Raw genomic sequence first — 21,625 nt, forward strand, 5'->3', positions numbered from 1 at the left:
GCGGGCGGCCCCAACTTGGCGGGGTGGGGGTGAGGTCCAGGTCCCACCTCCCCCCTGCAGCCTCTTTTGTTTTAAGGCCGCCTCTGCGGACGCGGCGGGGTAGTGGCCCTTCCCGTTCCCAGCGCTGGGCTGCGTGCGGGGCCGCCGCCGGGCGCGCGTTCCGGGCGATGCGCGGGGGGCGGGAAGCGTTGGGGCTGGTCTCGGAGGTAGGTGTTCAGGTCTCCGGGCGAGGGGGCTGGTCCAGACCTCCCGCGAGCTCGTGCATTTACATTTGTAAAGAGTGAGTCACTAAAAGGTGCCCAAGGCTGCAAACTCCCGCACGGAGCTCACGGGGAAGACGGGTTAACCCTTTAGAAAGAGGGTTGACCTGTCAGGTTTGTTCCCAAGAAGCCAAGCCCCCGGTATTGCTGAGCCCCGGCTGGGCGCGGCACCTGTGACGCCTTCATTCGGAGGAAGCGAAGTGTTCTTCCCGACGTTGCCTTTGTGCACCAACTCGGGACCTGCCTAGAGTCCCTGCCCACAGGTGGCTAGGGCATCACTGTGTTCCCGTCTGTTTTTAAAGCCTGCATTTCCCCCCATATCCAGGCAATGGCTCGAATTCAGGTAATTTCTCGAAAGACACTATTGTTAGTGACACCTTTCCCTTCTCACCTTAAAAGAGTTGTCTCAGCCACGAAGCTGGAGGTCTCTGGTGAGGCTCACATCCACACCATCTCCACAAAGCACAACCCTGCAAATTCTAGACAGGAACTCGCGGTGCACAGTGAGGTGGGCCAGAGAGCCTCTAGCAACGGGTCTCCAGCAGCACTGTGGGTGACCTGTCTGGTTAAATAAGGGGTTAATTTATGCTCACCCAGCTCCTGAGGGTTGGAGAGGGCAGAGGCTGGTGGTGGGTCTCTATCAACTTTTCTGTGAACTAGCCCAATTCTGTTGCCTTAGCAGTGGGTGGACTCAAAGCTTCATCTTTTAGTTCTCCCAGCAAAACTGCCCTTACCCACCACCCCCACTCCCCCACGAGAGAGTAGAGTTAGTTGTTCCTCCAGTCAGGAGGTTTTGTTTTGTAATTAATCACCCAGGGAGAAGGGTTTAAGTGTCCAGTTGGTCAGCTTTTAACTTAGCTGCAATGAAATAGGGCCCAGGGAAGTTTAATCATTAGACCATAGAGTAAGCTGCTTTTTGAGTTTATCTACATCTTTTCCACTGAGGGAGGCAGGGGCCTCAGGTCTTGGTGAGACATTAATTATTCACCAAACCTGCACAGACTCGGAGACTTGGGGTGCTTGGGGCAGGCGGGGCAACCCTAAGAAAGGAGGGTGCTGCTGCGAGAGTCCAATGCTGTGATAGAGAATCTTCAGAACTTACTTGCAAACAAATATTCACAGGCCACCATCTTGCCCGTTTGTGGAACTTTTGATACCCTGGTCCAAAGTTGCTTGTTAACACTTTTTCAGCCACACAGATCTCAAGCATCGTTCAGCTCTGCCTCTTTTGGAGACTGGCCTCTGTTCTCACAGCAGCTGAGGCCTTCCTGCTATTTGGCAGTTGGATCTGTCTCTGGTCAGTCTCCTTTCTAAAAGGGCAAGGCCTTACCTTCAATAAATCTTTTAAAGCCCCGCTGCTCTGCTGACCTCTTCAGTCTCAGTAACGGCACCACCATTGAGAAAATTAGCCATTTTGGTTTTGCCCATATATGTGCAGAGGAGGAGTCTGTTTAACACTCACCTTCTACCATTCCATCTAAGGATTTGTCTGTCTCCATGCCACCTTTATCTTTTGTACTCCTGTCCTGGAAGACATCCCCTTCTCTTACCTCCTGAGAACAATGCTCTCACACACATACCTGCTCAATTCTCCCATCTTAAGGGGGGGAAAAAAGCTTTATTCTGCACACTCTCTATTCCTTTCCTCCCTTTGACTTCATCGCCCAAGTTCTTGAAAGGATAGTCTGCACTGACTATTGCCTCCTGGTTTCTCCTCCATCTCCACCACTGGTCTCAGTCATGACCACTGACCCTCCAACTGCCAAATGCAATAGACGTACTCCCTATTTGATCACTTTGTGGCATGGATTTCACATGATTACTCTCTTTTTGAGACTCTTCCTTGACTTCCAGGATACAATTCCCCCTAAAATTTTCCAACCAGACTGACTCCCCCTCTCCTGTTTCTCTTTCCGTCCTCTGATCTCTTACACATCGGCACTCCCGAAGGCTCTGTCTCCAGCTTCTTTTCCCTCTACACACTTCCATCCACATCCAAGGGCTCCACCACCTTGGCCTTGGTACTCCCCACATCTATAACGCTAGCAAGTACCTTGCTTGGCATTTACATCCAACTTCTACCAGCCTGTTGAGGATCACTATTTTGATGTCCCATAGGAACATGTGCTACAAAACCGAACTCACCTCCTGTTTCCAATTGCAGTTATTGGTACCCCGATCTATCCCTTAGCTCAACACAGAAACTTGGGAACAGGACTGACCATGTGATTCGCAGGGCCCAATACAAAATGAAAACGAGCATGTGGGGCCCCTTGTTTAAAAATGATCAGTGATTTCAAGATGGTGCCAGTAGAGCATTGAACCAAGCCTGGGACCCTTCTGAGTGGGAGGCCCTGGGAGGCAGCACGAATCCAATCCCACACCCTTGAAGCCAGCCCAGCCTGGGAATCATGATGGATAGTTCTCTCTCCTTCGCCTCCTCCCCATCCCCAGGTCCTGTCCTTTCTACTTACTAGCAACTAGCTGTCATGTCCCCATCACTCCAACCTCATTGCCCTTAGTTCAATCTCTCCTCATGTCTGGTCTGAAAGCCCGCAGGAGCCTCCAGGCTGGTGAACCTATTTCCAAACCCTTCCTTTCTCCAGTCTAACCCTCCAGCACATTGCCAGAAGGATTTTTCAGAGGCACAGCTTTGATTACATGACTCTTTTGTTCAAAAGGCTTCAGTGGTTTCCCTCTGCCCACGTTAAATCTCCTGAAGTCCCCTACACATAACAGACTTTTTCTACTTTCCTTTTCTTTCTGCTACGTGGCCCCTCCTTGACCTCATCAACTTAGTGAGCTACCATGCATCTTTGAAGCCTCCACTGAAAAAATACGTCTCCTCCTTCTCCACCCCTGACTCTGTCCACCAGCACCTTGTAAAAGCCTGTCACAGCATCAGTGACCTAATGCTCTAACTATTTGTTTGTGCCCTTATCTCCCCAACAGACAGTGAGACAGGGACCAGCGTTGTGTAGCATTCCTTTGTGTATAAACACTGTCTAATGTGACATGGGGCACATCTTAGGTGCTCAAGAAATGTTTCTTGAATGAAAATTAATGAAGACTATTCTCCGTGCTTTGAAAAGTGTCTTCAATCTTAAATGTCAACTTTCACCTAACAAATCTCCGGTCAAAGACAGAAGACTATCACCACCAGACTTGCGTTCATGTTAGGGATCCTTGCAAATTTCACTCATGAACAGATTTTTCCTCACTGTTCTATTTCACTTCCTCTGACGTCTGAAGATGTTACCAGTTTAGGAGGAACGACTCACTTTTCTTAGGGAAGCTGGTTCACTCTTCACTCCTGCTGAGAGGAGCCTCCCATCCCCCACTGGTACTTACCAGGCGCCACCTCCTTCAGCGTAAGGCAGTCTTCCCTGGAGAGTCCTACAGCGTTCTGAGCAGCAGATGGCTGCAAATTGTTGGCTGTATCTTCTCAAAGAGTGTGTGACAATCATCTCCCCGAGGCATTGTTTTTTGCTTGGAAAAAAACAAAAACAAAACCAAGAACTGCTCTCAAGATCACCTGTGTGTCTCATTTTAAATCCTGGGCTGACAGTGAAACAAGGAAGTCACATTTTAGACTTTGATCGTTAGGTCCTAAAACCTGGCTGTTTACGTTAACATTGTTCTCCTGAAAAATACTAAGTTTTGAAAATTAGATTTCAGTGTGCTTTGTGACATTTGGTATTCATCTAGAAAAGTTCAATGACCAGTAAACTTCAGGACAAATGTCACAGTACTTTTTAAATGTTTGAGTATGTAGGACAGTAATTCGTAGTTTTCTGTTAAATGTCCTTGCCTCTCAGAAGCTCTTTCAGGGCAAGGACTGTATTTTAGTGAAATTTGTATTCCCATAAGGTGGCAGAGTTTCTGGGGTATTGTATATACTCAGTATCTACTTGTTGCATTAATAATATAATTGAATAAACTTCATTCATAACCATTAAGAGAGCACAGAGGGTCCTTACTGTCACCAGTCATATAACATGAAACCATCAGGGCCTGAGTCCAACATTCTCAGTCTCAGACCACACAACAGAAACTGCTGTGCGGGCTTGCACTAATGTCCCTCCACCTAGATTTGAGGTGACCAGTCCTTTCGCACAGTCAGCCTCCCTTACTGGATGGGGCTCATCCCTCTACGGGCTCCAGGCTGATCAGTGCCTTTCCATCTCCTTCTTCCCAGTAATTGGTTCAGGGATGAGTATGCAACTCAAATTTTCCAGTTAGGGTGACTTCTGGAATTTTTGAGGACATCATGGGGATTTTCCCAGGAGAGAAGAAACCCTCCTTCTCCCTGGACTTAGAATTATGTGGATGTCAGCCTGGAGCTGGTAGAGGCTGCTGGAGACTGGGGCCAACATAGAGGAAAGCAGAACTAAGGGAAGCAATAGGGCAAATCCTTCAAGACTCCCTTGATCCAGCTATGCCTGAAGGCAGCAGGTACTGCCTTCGCCAATACATTTTCTGGCTATGTAGTTGAAGAGAGTTATAAACCTTTGTTGTTTTTAGCCTGAGATCTGGGAGGTTTTTCTTTTTGTTTTAACTGCAAATAACTAGTTTATCCTGATTGGTTCAGGCAGGTCTTTATCAATACTGTCTTAAAAATAGTAAAATCTGTCTGTTCTTAAATATCTCAAAAGAAATGTCAGAAGTGAGAGAATCCCCAAGTTTGAGTGTGCTAAGGTAGTCACTAAAATAGGGGTAAGAAGGCCTCACAGGCTCTTTACAGGTTTTCTGCAAGGCTGCACACCCACTGCACTTCATCTCGCAACAGAGTAGCAAGATGATGGTTTACATCCAGTGAGAGGAGGGTAGAAACAACATGCCTCCCTATCTGTGCCCATGAATTGCAAAGTTTTTTTGTTTATATTTGTAATCCATATTTAACAGGAATGCCATAGAAACAACTCTAAATGGAGCAAGTTCTCTCAGTTCACTGTTTATTCTCTGTTTGTGGGATTTTAGCATCTGGTTGCTAACCTCATTTAAAAATGAGTAGGAGAGATTAATGGCTGAGGTGGTAAGGCTGGAGAGCCTCAGGAAAGCTTTTAAATTTTTTTTAAAATCAGATTCACAGTAGGATTAACTTAAATGTAGTCAATTAAACATCATAAGACTTGAAAATTATTCATGAGCCAAAGTTTCATTTTTCTGGTATATTTCTACCTTTACCTTAATTCACAACTGCTCTACCTAAAGACGGGCAGTAAGAACTTAAAAAACCCAAGTACTTACCAATTCACTGAGAAGATTTAAGGCCTTCCAAAGTAAAGGTTTTGGCTTGTTTCTCTGGTCAGCTTCTGTCACCTATAATATTTATATTCAAACATTTTTATTTGTGTACTTGGAAGTTTTAAGAAATGACTATTTACTACAGAAATATTTAAGATATTTTGTATCAGATACTTGGACAAAACACATTAGCATCTAAAATGTGATATGTATTGACTGCTTTTTAAAAAAAAAGTGTCAAAAAATCAGCACAGGGAACTATATTCAATACCTTTTAATGGCCTATGATGAAAGCAAGTATGAAAAGGAATATATATAACACTATGCTGTACACCAGAAATTAACACTGTAAATCGACTATACTTCAATTAAAAAATAACAATAACAAATCTTTATTGAAAAATCACATATGTCAAATTGAGTAGGCAGCTAACACTTAGTGGTTGATGGTTATTAAGTTTTAGAAAAATTTTCCTTCATTAAAGTCAATTCATCGCTTTTGCTTATAGCAATCTACCTAAAATTGTATTTTAAGGATTATTTTGAAATATTTATTTCAGCTGGTGGTGTTACTTCCCTCAGCTTCTTAATGATGTTGAAATTCAGCACTTGCCAGAAGAGGAAAAAAGGAGTTCCTGTGTTCCAGTCATTTAACTTCTAAATCCTCCTTTTCTCTTTTTTAAACTCCATTCTTTCTCCATTTGAAAAGTCAAGTTTAGCTCCTTATAAGCCTCTGAAGTCCCTGCTACATCTCCCCATGGGTTTCTAGTCCCATCCCTGGCACACAGTGGGTCCTTAGGAAATGCTTGTTGAATGGAAAAGCCCTTCTTATTTAACCTTTATTTTTAAACCTAGCAAGGTTCAGAAAATATCTCTGTACCAAAGACTTGAAGTGATAAACTAATCTACTCTCTGGCTGCAAACCTATCTCATAGTTCTGGGTTGTTAATTATTACATAGGGTGATCCAGGAAATGGAATTTCATCAGCAAGTTAAATGGTCCACATTTCATGGCTAATATTCATGGGTAGGACTAGGCAAAGATCCTAATTCTCAACCCAGAATTTCTACCAAAGGAAGAGGAGCACTCTGCTCTGAGCACATTTCAGAAGTGATGGAAGTGCTAGTAAAAGCTAGCCCCACTCCCCAAGCAGCGGTCTTGCCTCATCACCCCCACCCACAACGCCCTTGGCTTTCTAGAAGCATTAACGTTCCGACTGCAGCTCCTCTAAAGGAGTAAGCCTGCTCTTCTGGAAAGAGCATTTATTTTACCGCAGCTGCTGCCAAGGCTGCTAATCAGATTTATGCAGGCCGGCCCACCCAGAGCTGAGTGGCTGCGTTTTGATCACATCAGAAACAAGTCAGCACTAAGTCTCACTCCAGGCTTGGGTGCTGCTTCACATAATGGAATGCTTGCCAAGCAGAGAAGTTATAGGATGTGTTTGCCCTTTTCCACAAGGCTAATAAATGCTATCAACCTGCAGGATGGAATGGTCTCTCAGTGACCCTGTTTGGAAATTGTGGAATATGGAGCTGACAACGGAGTCATCTACTCAGAGGACCTTTTAATCCAGTTGGTGATAATCCCCACTAATTGGCTGACCTTTGACTTTGGCAACCCCACCATCTGACTGACTATGACCTTAAGCCTTAGCAGCGACATGCATCAGTTGTTCTTTAAGATTTCTTGAGCATTTACTATGTGCCAAGCACAACTATGCACTAATGGTGTATACCCTACATTTAGAGGAGGCCAGAGTGGTCTTGGATGTAGGCACTACGAGTAAAGATCAACAAGGGTTCAACTCTAAGGTGAGGGAAGAACATTACAATTCTCTATTTCTGTAAACATATATACATGAAATGACAAGGACGAAGTTCTAGGAGACAGAGCAAATGGGTATTAGTGGGTAATACTAAGGAAATTTCAGAGAGAATTTTGGGATGTGAGTTAAAGGGAACTTCTCTGTCATTTGTAATGTCTTAATTTTTTTTTAGTAAGAAAATGTGTGTCTATAACTGGTTTAATTAAGAACGACAAAAAATCTAATCAAAAGTCTTTTTTGTTAAAAAGTCCACAAATGACTTACGCTGTAGAAAGTGTGGAGAAAAGGGAACCCTCCTACACTGTTGGTGGGAATGTAGTTTGGTGCAGCCGTTATGGAAAACAGTATGTATATTTCTTTAAAAACTGAAAATAGACTTACTTTATGATCCAGCAATCCCACTGCTGGGCGTATATCCAGAGGAAACTCTAATTAGAAAAGATACATGCACCCCAATGTTCACAGCAGCACTATTTACAATAGCCAAGACATGGAAGCAACCTAAATGTCCATGGACAGATGACTGGATAAAGAAGTTGTAGTGTATACACACACACAGCCATAATTATCATCCACAAAAAAAGGAAATAATGCCATTTTCAGCAACATGAATGGACCTAGAGATCATACTAAATGAAATAAGCCAGACAGAGAAAGACAAATATATGATCACACATATGGAATCTTTAAAAATGATAATGAACTTATTTACAAAACAGACTCATAGACATAGAAAACAAACTTATGGTTACCATGGGGAAAAGGCTGGAGGGATAAACTGGGAGTTTAGGATATGCAGATACTAACTACTATATATATATAGTAGTTATATATATATGTAAAATAGACAAACAAGATCCTATGGTACAGCACAGGGAACTATATTCAATATCTTGTAATAGCCCATAGGAATATAAAAATGAACATGTATAACTGAATCACTATTCTGTACACCAGAAATTAACACAACGTTGTACACCGACTATGCTTCAATTAAAACAGTCTCTTTTGCAAGTATAAGATGTTATACTTTGAGTCAAGTATGCTATATCTGTTGATGAAGTCTGGGTTCTTCTCTTGAAATGTAAATTCAAAGACCTATAGAATTAAAATCATTTCTTGTCACTAATGGATTTACTGAATGACATTAGAGCTGTTAACAAATTGGGACCATGTCCGTCACTTCTCTGTGTGCCCATTTCCTTATCTGTGAAAGGGGTACAAAGTTCAGATGCCTAAGCACATGCGCAGGCTCCTTGTAATCTGGCCCCTATATAACCTCCTCGCTGCATTCTCAGCCCATCAGCATCCCACCCCCGCTAAACTCTAACTTCGATATGCTCACCATCCTCTACCCCCAAGCCCTGTTTTGTGGCTCATCCAGGTCCTTCTACTTGCAATGCCTTCTCCCTCTTCTCTGCCAAGCCAGGTTTTACTTGTGTTCAAAATCCACCTCTGATGCTACTTCACATGTGGAATCTTCTCAATTCCACTGCCCAGGTACAGTACTGGGACATGAGCTTATTGCAGAAGGTCTTTCTAGATTGTTCTAGAACAGATGAGCCACGCATGAGGCCACACACGTCCTCTCTCGCACTCACTGCTATACCCCCAACGCCAGCATAGCACGGAGCACATTGCGGGTGTGCAAATGAGTATGCATGAAATAAATGGTTGGTCTATTAACATATTTTGTGTGCACTAAATTCCAAGTTCTCTGAGAGCATCCTGCCTTCCCCAGTGCTGAGCACAGACCTCCTCGGGTATTTACTGCATGCATTCCCTCAGTAAGTGCCTGGCACCATGCCCAGCGGGCTTTCTGGGGAGAAATCATTCACAGGTAGTTCTTTAGCCAGAATGAGTCATACTCAACACCCATTAGTACTTTAAAAGAGCACATAGTACATTTAATTTTATTCCATTGGAAAAACAAAAAAGCGAGCAGTTTGCTGTGATTTGGACAGAAGTGTTAATAAATTTACAGTATTAACTCAACATAAATAAACTTGCTCTGTCCCGTAATGTGGAGAGTGTAAACCTGCATGAGGATTACTGAGCAGTGACTGAATTTGTTTTTTTAAATGGAAGTGCTGGGGATTGAACCCAGGACCTTGTGCATGCTGAGCATGCGCTCTGCCACTGAGCTATTACTGTCCCCTCCATGATTAGCTTTTTAACCATTTCCTTTGCTCCTATGTTCTAATCAAAATATGGTAAGCTGCTGTTCTGTTGAAAACCGATTTTTTTTCCTTAGAGGAATGTGTTTATGTAAATGTTTAAATCTTTAAAATTGTCTATGTATTAATATGCCTCCCAGAGTAGGTTGTAAGAAGATTTCAGTTGAGAAAATTTAGTATATACACATTTTTCTCCATCTGCTGTATATCATGTAGATGGTGGTCTGAAGGGTTGAACAGAACTGGGATTTTAAAAAGAAAAAACACATCTGAGGGGAGGGTATAGCTCAGTGGTAGAGCACATGCTTAGCATGTACAAGGTCCTGGGTTCAATTCCCAGTACCTCCTCTAAAAAAATTAACTTACTTCCACCTCCAAAATATACCATATATGCAAACTACTATATATAAAATAGATCAACAAGGTCCTATGGTATAGCACAGGGAACTGTATTCACTACCCTGTAACAGCCTATAATGAAAAAATATATGTATAACTGAATCACTTTGCTGTACACTAGAAACTAAACACAGCATTGTAAATCAACTAGACTTCAACAAAAAATTTTTAAAAGACAGCTATCTAAATAAATAGACTTCTTTACATTGATTTGTAAGAAATGTTAGAGCCCCCTCTTTCCAAAGGAAAGCGATTGTTTCTTTCACCCTGAATATCTGATTTTTCCCATTCATATTTTGCCTTCCCTAGATGAGTCATAATGCAGGCATGGCCAACACAAAGCTAAACCCGAGGTCATAAAGACCCCAAATGTTTATCCTTTGATATGAAATGTTTGTACAGCTTCTCCAGAATCGGAGCTTCTTCCCATGGTACGAATCCCTGGAATTCCTCAGATGCTACAGTTTGGTTGCTAGATTTCCAGTCTCCATTTAACTTCTACTCCTTTCTAGAAAGTTCACAGTATGGTGATACCTTTAATAGGGTCAATTAACTGAGAATCAAGGGGAAAAAAAAAAACCCGGACTAATTTAGATACTGACTTTAAGAGAGGCAATAATCTGGATGGCTGTTTGGTTATTATTAGAGTCCTAGAAATGCTTCTACCATGGAGAACTAATGCTTCCAACCAAGTATTTCTCTTAGTAATAAGGTTTATTCTCTTCTTACATAATCAAATGAATTTATTAAATATGTATTATAATAAATTTGATATAAAACTTCATATCTAAAATCAGGCCTAACCTTATTACTTATAAGTTACATTGTAGTCCTATTTTTTTTTTAAAACCACATGGAAAGTTGAGGAATGAAAATAACTGAATTGAGTGCCTTTAACGACGACAAATATATGCTCACGTAATTGGCTATTCTCAAAAGACACACCAGTCCAAAACGAGTACACATTTTTGTTCACTAACATTAAGGATAAAGTATTCCTATTTGGTTAGCGACTTTGACCTTTGTTTTCTTTCAAGCAGGACTTTCTATGAAATATTAACATTAAAAATATTTAACTTCTTTTAAATTGAGATACAGTTTACAATGCTGTGTCAATTTCTGGTGTAAAGCACAATGCTTCAGTCATATGTGGATATACATATATTAATTTCCGTATTTTTCCCCATAAGCTACAAGATATTAAATATAGCTCCCTGTGCTATACAGTATGAACTTGTTTATCTATTTTATATATATTAGTATCTACAAATCTCAAACTCCCAGTTTATCCCTTCCCACCCCCTCCCCCCATAACCATAAATGTTTTCTATGTCTGTGAGTCTGTTCTGTAAAAAAATTCATTTGTTTTAAAATGAATATTCTAAGACAAGCCACTTATATACAGAAACAGGCTAGTCCAGTTTAAGAAAATGTCCTGCTGTACTTCATGGTCCATTAAATAGAGCCTAAGACCACTTAAAAGAGCAAGTTGTCTGGAAAGAGGGTGAAAGGATCTATTTCCCTTAGCACCAACCTGGGCATTTCTGCGCTGTCTCCCTGGTAAGTTCACCTCAGTCCTCCTCAGAAAATGAGGGAATGGGACTAGGGAATTCTTTAAGTCTCTTGCATTTTGGATTTCTTAAACCTTTTTCTGAGCAAGAGGCAGCATCAGGGAGCATATAATGTGTGAGAGGTCCAGAGACAGGCTAGCACTTCTGATTGTCATTTTGTGTCTCTTCCCATCAGAGGCAGTATCTTCCCCTGGTAGGTTTTACTGTTTATTTTATTTTATTAACTGAGCATTTTGTGGGCTCAATATTTCAAAGTCTTCACTGCAAGGAAGTTACCAGGACTCAAGATTAGATTTTAATTCTTGGTGCCACATTGGGATGACTAGAGAGCACTCTGAAATGTCATTCCTAATCTATTACCACTGGTGAATGTAACAGAAAACGCAACCAACCGCCTCTCCCTCGCCTCCCTAGTACTTAAGAACTCTGGTTGCGTGTGGAACGGTGTCGGATATCACTACCCAAACACTTGACTGTTTTAAAAAAAAAAAAAAATCACCAATTCCATGACCATGAAGAGAACACTTTCATCTCTGTTCAAAAACCCTCTATGTTCTGATGAGTACGTTTAATATCAATTGTGGTAAGTTGCTTTGTGTAACAAAGCTCACTCAGCTGGCAGGCTGCTCAGGCAGAGGCACGCTGCTAGAGCAGCAGAACCCTCCAGCATGGCCACTCAGAGCTGTGGTGAGTCAAGTTAATGAGTACATGTAGGTTCAAGTTATTCCCCAGGAGAGAAAAGGCTAGGTGCTGATGGATGAGTAGGTGTTTCGAGAATTTCTGCTTAGGCTGCTTTATTTTGGACAGAAAAAAAAAAATGCTCCTTTTACTCTCACGAGAGAGAAAACAGGAAAGGAGGACAGGGATGGTCTCCTGGTAAATTACGAGCAGGCAGCTCTTTACTAAAAGCCTTAAAGCTTATATTGGAAAAAGCCTGTGAGAAATGTGGTCAAAGTTTTAAAATTCTTCACTTTTCTGAAGCAATAGAGTCAGGGCTGGGAAAGAACTTTTTAAAATTTTTAATTTTTCCCCCTTAATGGAGGCACTGGGGATTGAACCCAGGACCTCCTGCACACCAAGCACGTGCTCTACCACTGAGCTCTACCCTGACCCCCAGAATTTTTAGTTAGAAGCATAAAGTGAAAGAAGAAAAAATTTTTCAATGTCCATAGCAGCACTTAGGGAGATGGGGGCTGGCCAGGGCGGGAAGGAGAATGGGCATGTATGTGCAGGAGTTTGTACACAGGAGGGTTTGATTAAACTAATTTGCTTAATCACTAAGGATTCCTGAGAATCCTACAAATTCTAGTTGCATTTATATAAATTTTCCATACATCTTAAATATATGTAAATATCTGTCTTTATATATTGAATATTTATAAAATTATGTTTTCAAATGTGTCCCTTAGTGAGTTATGCTTAGTCACATAATGCAATCACTTTTTCTAGACAAAGCCTAACTGAATAGAAAGTAGAGGCTGTCCTTGACCCCAGCTCAGTGAGCTCAGCCTGTGGAGTGCAGTTTTTTCCCCTTCTGAGCCAGGACCTTCACTGGGGAGAGGCTCACCCTAATTGATGGCCGTGTGACTTGGAAAATACTAACAGCCTTGTGAACAAACGTGGCAGAGGAAAAGCCAGAGTGACCAAGAGCAAAGAGAAGAGACTAGATTTGAGAGGCAAGAGGAAGGAACACAAGAGTGGAGGGTTGTGTGAGCTTGACTGGGTAGGGGAAGAGTTTGCACAGAGAGAAGAGGATTTGTATCAGCTGCTCTAGAGTGTGTTCCGTTACTGAGTGTGGGAGCGATGGGGGAGAGGGTTCTTTGGGCTTTGTATTCTATTCCCATGTGACATTTTCTTCCCCTCCACATATTAAAGATTGGAATTGTCCTCAGATACATTTTTAGAGAGGAATCATATGGTGAGCTGGTTTCATATTCCGGTTGAGAAATGTCTAATTCAGCAGTCGTCCAAGGACTACCCGAGTCGCCGCAATTTAGTCAATTTATGGAACTAATATGTAAGTGAACAAGTGTTTAGAGGGCTCTGCGCTGTGCCAACTTCTATATAGGACACAGAAGTGGCTGAAGACATACTCTAGGTCTTCCTGGAACTTACTATCTGGCTAGACAGATAAAGTATCTTAGCCAATTGGCAATGTAAGAGAGCTTCGTAAGAGCAACGTAAGAGAAAGGGCTTTGAGCTAGGCTAAACAGAGACCTTCGGGGTAAAGTGAAGCTTCCCTTAAGGGAAGGTGAGGTTGGGTGGAGATAATTGGGATTTCAAGGAGGGCAGTGCTACAGGAGCAGTGGCAGAAGGGAAATGCAGGTGTAACACATACAATGTGGTAATAAGCATGTTTTGAAGGATTTTCTTAATACCCACTCTTCTCAAAGCCCTTTCACGTGAGCTGGCTGTGACCCTGGGGGGCAGGCCAGGTATAATTGTTGGTATTGAACAGCTGAAGGAAATGAGGACTTGAGATTCAGAGAGGCTGTGAATCACCTTGGGGGTTGTAGGGGAGAAACCAGGACTTGAACTTGTCATCGGACCCTTGGTTCGCTGTCCCCATCATGTGGGGCAGAGATGGGCTGGAGTCCCCTTAGCATCCCAGAGGTACTAATAAGGAAGTTGGTTCAGCTGCTTTAAGAGGCCAAAATCACAGTAATATGAATAGGAGGGGCTTGCTTTTCTATCACGTACAAGTTCAAGCTGGCAAGCAGCGCAGGGGAGGCAGGCCTAGACAGCTCTAATCCCCAAGGTCATTGGGCCTCTCCAGATGGTGCTGCCCCTCCTCTGTTCCCCGGGAGGCTGATCTACCTGGTCACATTAATCTGCTCCCTTGATTTAGCTAATGGGAAGCACTAGCCAGAGACGTGACATGGGCAGGAGTGTGCCAGCAGAGCGTTTATGCCCCAAGACCGCCTGCAGGGCTGGCAGAGTTGGCTGCATCCGTCCCCCAAGGGTCACAGGTCCTGCTGAGGGCCCCTCCTACACACTCCGTCCTCAGTGTGTGGTTTCTACCCTCTCTCCTCACCCACGCCGAGGGCGATGAGAGCCCTGCCTGATGCTGCACCGTGCTTGATGGCTTTCCTCCACCCTGTCCCCATCTTGGTCAACAGTTCCTTACCGGACGGTCTTTACTGAACAGTCTCATATGTCCTTGTCTCCTGCTGGAACCCTGACTGGTCCTGTTACTTCAGCAGCGTTATCCTCATCTCCATGGTTACGTCTCGCTCACCGTATTCTGGCCCAAATGACTGGGGGAAAATACAAATGAAAGGTATACGCATTGCCTTCTGCTGCTACAACCAAACACCACGAACACAGGGGCTTAAAACAACACGGCTTTACCTCACAGTTCCCGCGGGTTAGAAGCCCCACCCCAGGCTTCACTGGGCTAAAATCAAGGAGCTGTACGGTTGTGTTCTTTCCCGGAACCAGTGGAGGAGAATCCCTTTCCTTACTTTTTCCAGCTTCTAGGGCCCACTTACCTGCTTTGCTTCAGGGTCCTGCTCCTCCAGCTTCAAAGCCGCCAACACCCGCACCGGAGCTCCTCCCGCTGGCGTCTCTCCCTTTCGCTGCCTCCTTCCATGTTTATGAGCGTTCGTGGTTCCATTGGGCCCACCTGGGTAATCCAGGCTCATTGGCCTGTCAAGGTCAGCTGATTTCTAGATTGGTACCTTAATCCCACCTGTAAACCCCATTGCTCTTTGCCACGTAATAGAATATACTCAGCAGGTTATAGAGATTGGGCTGTAGATGCCTTTGGAGGGGGCATTAATCTGTCTACCACAGAGGAGGGCTTCCTTTAAGCTTGTGCCTTTGAAGTTGCACACAACACGCTCACTAACGTCCTGCTGGTCAGAATCTAGTCACACGGTCCTACTGAACTGCAAGGGAGGCTGAGAAACAGACTAAGTAGGCAGCCCCAAGCCTGGTGAAACCCGGGAGGCGCTCCACCACCTAAAGAAAGAAGTGGGACGTCGAAGAGCAATTTCTAGCCTGTTCCCCACCAGGCTCGTTTGTTCTCGCCAGGATCTACTTTGGGTTTTCCCTCACTTGATTTTGGCCCCCAAGTGCTTTGGCTAATTTTGCTCACCCCACCCCCCACCAGCCCTGAGCAGCCCTTCACCTGGGACTGGCTTCTAATTTAGGAGAAGACATAGAATTGTTTCCTAAATGAACAACAGCAGCTACCTCATAGTTACTTGTTTCTTGATCTTCATAATGATTGTCCTAATGATGTCCCTGATCTGCATAATGAACTCAAAAATGAGTTCCAAATGTTTCTACCCAGTCTCTGGTAACAGGGTTTCCCCACCCTTACTGGCCCACCTGCATCCCATGTGACCTGTCTGGCTCGCTGCACCATCTTGCTCTGCCTTCCCTATTCGCATTCGGTGTCTTAAGTCCTCTCTGCCCGCCACCCTCTCACCCCCCGCTATCGAATCTTCCTGTCTCAGCCTCTACTAGCCTGGTCACTATTCCCAGTGACTTTGGCTCCTTGCTCCTGCCCTTCTTCAACCTCTGCTCTGAGATGTCAGAATTCAGTCTAGACTTCTCTCTGTGGTCTCTCATATACCTCGACAGATTGCCCAGTGCTGGGTAGTTGACTCAGCATTCACTCAACTCAAATTCAGGAAATAACTGGAATAATTAAAATAGAGGCAAAGGAAATGTACGCATGTTGATGCATGGAAGTATTTTATAGGAAGAGTTAAAAGGTACCTTCTAATCATAGTCTCAGTTGACTATCACGTGTAGGTGCTTTACACACTCTAATTTATTTAATTTGTCTTGTTTTTGGCTACTTACACCAAATTCTTTCTTAGATGGAAGACAGAGCCATGCTTTCTACCATGAAAGCTGGCGAAGGATCCTACAGATCTGAAACCAAGCATGGAAATACGTGTGCTGCTGCTCACAATTATCGCCAAATACTCACAGACGACATTTTACTCCCTGTACCTACGACTTTGGGCTCTTGTCTCTATGTATGTTTTTTTAACTTGATGACACAGCAGTTGTTCCACTGAGTCGGAATACATACCAATTCCTAGTTTTTCAGGTTTCTCATGCTAAAGGATAAACAGGCCAAAAAATAGGGGGCAGGGGATTATAATTTTAAGCGGCATAATGGATCTTGATTCTTAAAGGGATACGGAGCTGCTGGTACACAGTGGCAGCTGGGAGGGGTGTGGCTGGGATTTGGACTCTAGTCCTGCCACGTCCAAGGGGAAAACAGAACGTAGGAGCAGTCTGCCCCACATATGCAGGACCTTCCAAGGCTTCGAATCCTCAGGAAGGTTTGAGTAACTCTACCTGGCAAAGAGGTGCTTGCCGAAGACAGGACGTGGAATGAGTAGTAAAGAAAGATCATAAACCCCAACTGGAGCTCCTTGAGGTGTTGCAGAAGGGAAGTCTGCAAACTTAATCTGTGTTTCTCAATATGTGATGCTTTATATGTACTTATATTTTTCATTACAAAATATATTTAACTTTTTTATCCCCTTTTCCCCGCCCAACTATTCCATACTTGGTGTATGTTGGTAGTGAATTGTACTGTTTTGATTATGAGTTCGGTACATCAGGGGAGACTTGTAACAGAAGGGGAAAAGGAGCAGAGTGCAGCTGGAGACCCGGTCTTAGAGCTGGATGCACTGAGTGCTGGGACCTTGGGCTGGTTCCCTTGAAGTCAGGGTGGATGTGCTTTCAGACGGCTGAGTGAATGCAGCATTATGTCTGGTGGAAACACTTGTTTTTGTTTTAGAAGAAAAGATGGGATGAAGAATGTATTATGATGTGTATTATTATTTTTTTAAGATTCTACACATAAGTGATATTACATATTTGTCTTTGACTTACTTCACTTAGTATGACAATCTCTAGGTCCATCCATGTTGCTGCATAATGGTGCAAACTTTATCTGTGGAAGAGAAAGGGAGACGTATTTTATTATTATATTTTCTGGCTGAGTAGTATTTGTGTGTGTATATGTGCGTGTGTGTGTATACACACACACACACCCGCATTTTCTTTATCGAGTCATCTGTCAATGGACATTTAGGTTATTTTCATGTCTTGGTTATTGTAAATAGTGCTGCTATGAACATTGGGGTGCAAGTGTCTTTTCAAATTAGAGTTTTCTCCAGTTATATGCCCAAGAGTGGGATTACTGGATCATACAGTAAGTCTATTTTTAGTTTTTTAAGGACTCTCCATACTGTTTTCCATAATGGCTGCACCAAACTACATTCCCACCAACAGTGTAGGAGGGTTAGAATCTTATTTACGAAACAAAAACAGACTCACAGACATAGAAAACAAACTTGTGGTTACCTGATAGGTGGGGACGGCAGGGGTAGGAGGCTAAACTGGGAGTCTGGGATTCACAGATACATACTACTACATTAAAAAAATAGACAAACAACAAGGTCCTCCATGTTTAAGATTATTTTCTTAATATACAGGTTTACGTGGTCTTAGGAGAGATCTCACTATCCATTGCCAAGTTACTTTGCAACGTATGAGAGACTGTTTCACTGACTCTTGGCCTCGGTCACATCTTGAACAACTGATACAACAAGGAACAGAAGTTAAGACGATTTATCTGACGCTACTGCAGAATGAGATTTTTTCACACATGTACATTTTACAAAAGATAACCAAATCTTATTATTTTCAACACCAAAGCTTAGAAAGCATAACCACTTTTTACTTGCAGTTTTTCCAAAGTACATCACACACTGCCTAACCTCATCAAACTGCAGTCCCTGGAGGTGCACAGGGATGATGGGTTTATCTTGCCCTTGCAAACGATTCCCCAGATCACTTGCTTTCCTCATGGCCAAGGAATTTTCTGTCTCTCCGAAACTCAACAGTGTCAGTCAGAGGACAGAAACCCTTGTCTCTTTAACCCTTTCCACACACTCTTGCCTATTACTTGCACAGTCTGCCCCCTGAAAAAGGCAGAACTATCGAAGGTAGCTATTGCAAACCAATAACCACACTTTTGTAAAATCATTTATGCAAAGTCAAAAGTCAGTACCCTAGTGGGAAAGCTGGAGTGTGCTCTCCCCCTGCAGTGGAGTGAACAACTGTAGTTTGTGATAGCTATGTTCTTCGAATTTGGTTCATTCCGTGTGCTGTTTGCTGGTGCAGGCTTCCAGAAGTCTAAGTGCTGGAGCATCACATATTTCGAGAGACATTTCTGCGGTGGTCCTTCCTTCAGAAAAGTTTCATTTTATTCTTTAGGATTGCCAGGGAAACCACAATTCTCCTTCATAACCTCCATTTAAGAAATTTCCTATTTGTGTGTCATCCTAAAGCCTCCTTGTTGAATTTTTAAATCCTTCTGTTTTGAGTCAGTCCTTGATGGAAATGGCTCCAGCTGCTTTTCCTCTTTCATACATCAGCATTGATGTGTCTTATTTCTTATTCAAAAATGTGGGGCCAAATTCCCTTAAAATAATCCCTTTGAAGGAGCGCTTTCACAAACAGTGGCAATGTGCTCTAATTACATAACATTCATGCCAAAAACAAGTTAATATGAAATCATAGATCCGTTTTGAAATGAAACAATCTGATCTTTTATACTAAAACAATAACTACATGATTGCTGGTCTTTTAAAAACAAGTAGCAGATTTTACAGCAAAAATGCTTGCAGGCAAATTAGGGAAAGTAGCTCAATATTTATCTTCTTAAATATTGTATCAGTGCCATTTGGGGAAAACAGAATCCTTTGGTTTAGAGAACCAACATGAAGGAAAGCAGGTGTTAAAACACATTACATTTTGAATTGTATGCGTTGTATTCAGAACAGAATAATAGCTTTACAGATAAAGTAAATCCAAATAAAAATAAAATATAGGACAATCTAGTTGAGACCATCCATATTTATTCCATCCTAATATTAGAGATATTTATTTTATCATGTAAAGAACATTTAATATGAAATTTACACTCAATGCTTTTTTAAAGTGTGCAACACACAATCGTGGACTATATGTATAATGTACAGAACTCGGAACTTACTCATCTTGCTCAACTGAAACTTAATGCCCATCAATTAATATCGCCTCAGTCCCCACTCCCCAGCTTCTGGCAATCTATTTAATGCTACGTCCATTTGACTGACGTGAGTATTAGTGCGTAGAATACTTCTTTATAGATTTGTACTTGTCATGCAGTTAGAAAAGGAAAGGAAGGCGAGAGTAAAGGTTTCTGAAACCAGAGACAATCTCTTTACATCTCCCTTTCTCTTCCACAGATAAAGTGGCTTTTTCTTGGCCAAGTTTCACCGCACAGCTACATCCGGCAAGGAAGGGGTTGGGGGAAGAGAGGCAGAAGAGGCTGACCATTTGTGTTTCCCAGCTTCAGCAAGGCTCCAGCACAGCACAGCAGTTTGCTCATCAGAAGCCAGCAAAGAAAGCACAGGTGATTTTTCACTTGAACTCTGCCTAACTATAGCAGGTCACATATTTGTTTTCTTGCTCAACGATTTCATTTTTAATGGCAATGACTTGATCTTCCAATTGTTTCAATTGATCAGCTTTTTCTTGTCTACTTAGATTTAAATCTTGGACCTTCTTTTCTAAATCTGAAAGAAGAAAACGAAGTGAATGATACACTTTCAATTGACCCACTCCTCCCGGACATCCACGTTACACCAAACACCGGGATTTATGGGTCCCTTAAGGACATGTTTAGTTTCGTGTTTTGATCCAATGGATAAAGCATTTATTTCCACCAGACTTCTCAAGGTTTGCACACAAATCAGCAAATTGATATTTGTGTCAAAAAAGTACTTTCTATCTGAAGCCATTTATCAATGTGAGTCTAAGACTGGTTAGCATTCATTAGAGATGGAAAGACAGAGGATAAGCCTTGAGTGGATTTGGTAAAGCGCTGTATTTCCCAAGGTTTCTTCTTGCTCTTTTAACTTCATTTTCTTTGAACACGTGTCTATCACTTCAGGGTTTCCCAATCTTTCAGTAGAAAGGACTGAAGACATTTTTTAAAAGACATTTTCATTTCTTCATTCTTCTCTGATGATTTTCTCCTTTTTTTGGTCATATTCACTAGTTTGTTGTATTTTTTAGATTCCACATATAAGTGATATCATACAGTACAGCTCTTATCTTTCTCTGCCTGATTTCTTTCTTTTTGTGGGGCTGGTAAATAGGTTTAATTTATTTGATGGAGGTACTGGGGATTGAACCTAGGATCTCATGCATGCTAAGCATGCATTCTACACCTTGAGCTATATCCTCCCCTCTTCTCTGCTGATATTGGAGTCCCTGATGCCTTTCACTCTTATCTATCCATGAATCCATCCATCCATGCATCTATTTACTTACCCATTCTTCAACAAATACTGGGAATTACAGTAAACCCTAACAAGGAGCCCACAGAGTAGTGGATGGAAGAGGTACAGAGAGATACAGTTAATAGTCAGAAAAGAAACTGGCCTTAGGTTGAAGTAGAACTTCTACAAGAAGGCAGGCTAATGCTCCACTTCACATGGTCAGTTTACACCCAGATACCCAGTTGGTTTGGGGTAAGTGTCAAACTAGCATGTTGCATGTGTTTAGAGGAAGAAACTAGATAGGTGAAGAACTTTGAAATCGTCTTGTGAACAAAAAGTGAATTAACCAGCTATGTTTCATAGAGAGAAAGAAGATTCAGGGCACGTGCTATAGCTATTTTCACGTATTTGTGGCCAGAAAAGCAGAGTAAATGTGCTTCGGGTCCTCCTGAGGAAAGAGAATGGAAACAGCAGGTGAATGCTCCCTGGAGGAAGATTTTGTCTGACTATCAAGAACCTTCTAGTAGTCACAGCAGTTCAAAGACTAAGGAGCCACCATGGAGGGTGGGGAGCATTCTGTCATTAAAAACTTTCAAAGGCGGGTCATTTTGGACTGAAAAGGGAATTAAGCATTGGAAGGGTATTTGTACTGAAAGAAAAACCAGAGCCTTGTGTTTCTACCAAGTAAGTTAAGTAAGATTGTGCTGGTTGCTTTTCATCCCCCCGCCCATCCATTCTTCATCCTGCTCTATGTCCTGCAAAGCCAGCTCCGTGGATGACATCACCTGGCTCTGGCTTTCGTTCACACTTGGCCGCTGGACGGCTCTGAGAAGCGAT

General features: G+C 42.6%; 1 protein-coding gene across 1 annotated transcript in view; it reads right to left on the minus strand.

Annotated features, from left to right (window-relative positions):
• Nucleotides 1–19,940: 19,940 nt before the first annotated feature.
• The window catches only part of LAMB4 (laminin subunit beta 4), a 107,404-nt gene continuing 105,719 nt past the window's right edge, over nt 19,941–21,625 (minus strand). Inside the window, 1 exon segment of the mRNA XM_072964032.1 lies at nt 19,941–20,080. Within this exon segment, the coding sequence (XP_072820133.1) occupies nt 19,941–20,080 (140 nt within the window).

Source organism: Vicugna pacos, chromosome 7 (assembly GCF_048564905.1).
Source record: "Vicugna pacos chromosome 7, VicPac4, whole genome shotgun sequence".
NCBI classification, from domain to species: Eukaryota; Metazoa; Chordata; class Mammalia; order Artiodactyla; family Camelidae; genus Vicugna; species Vicugna pacos.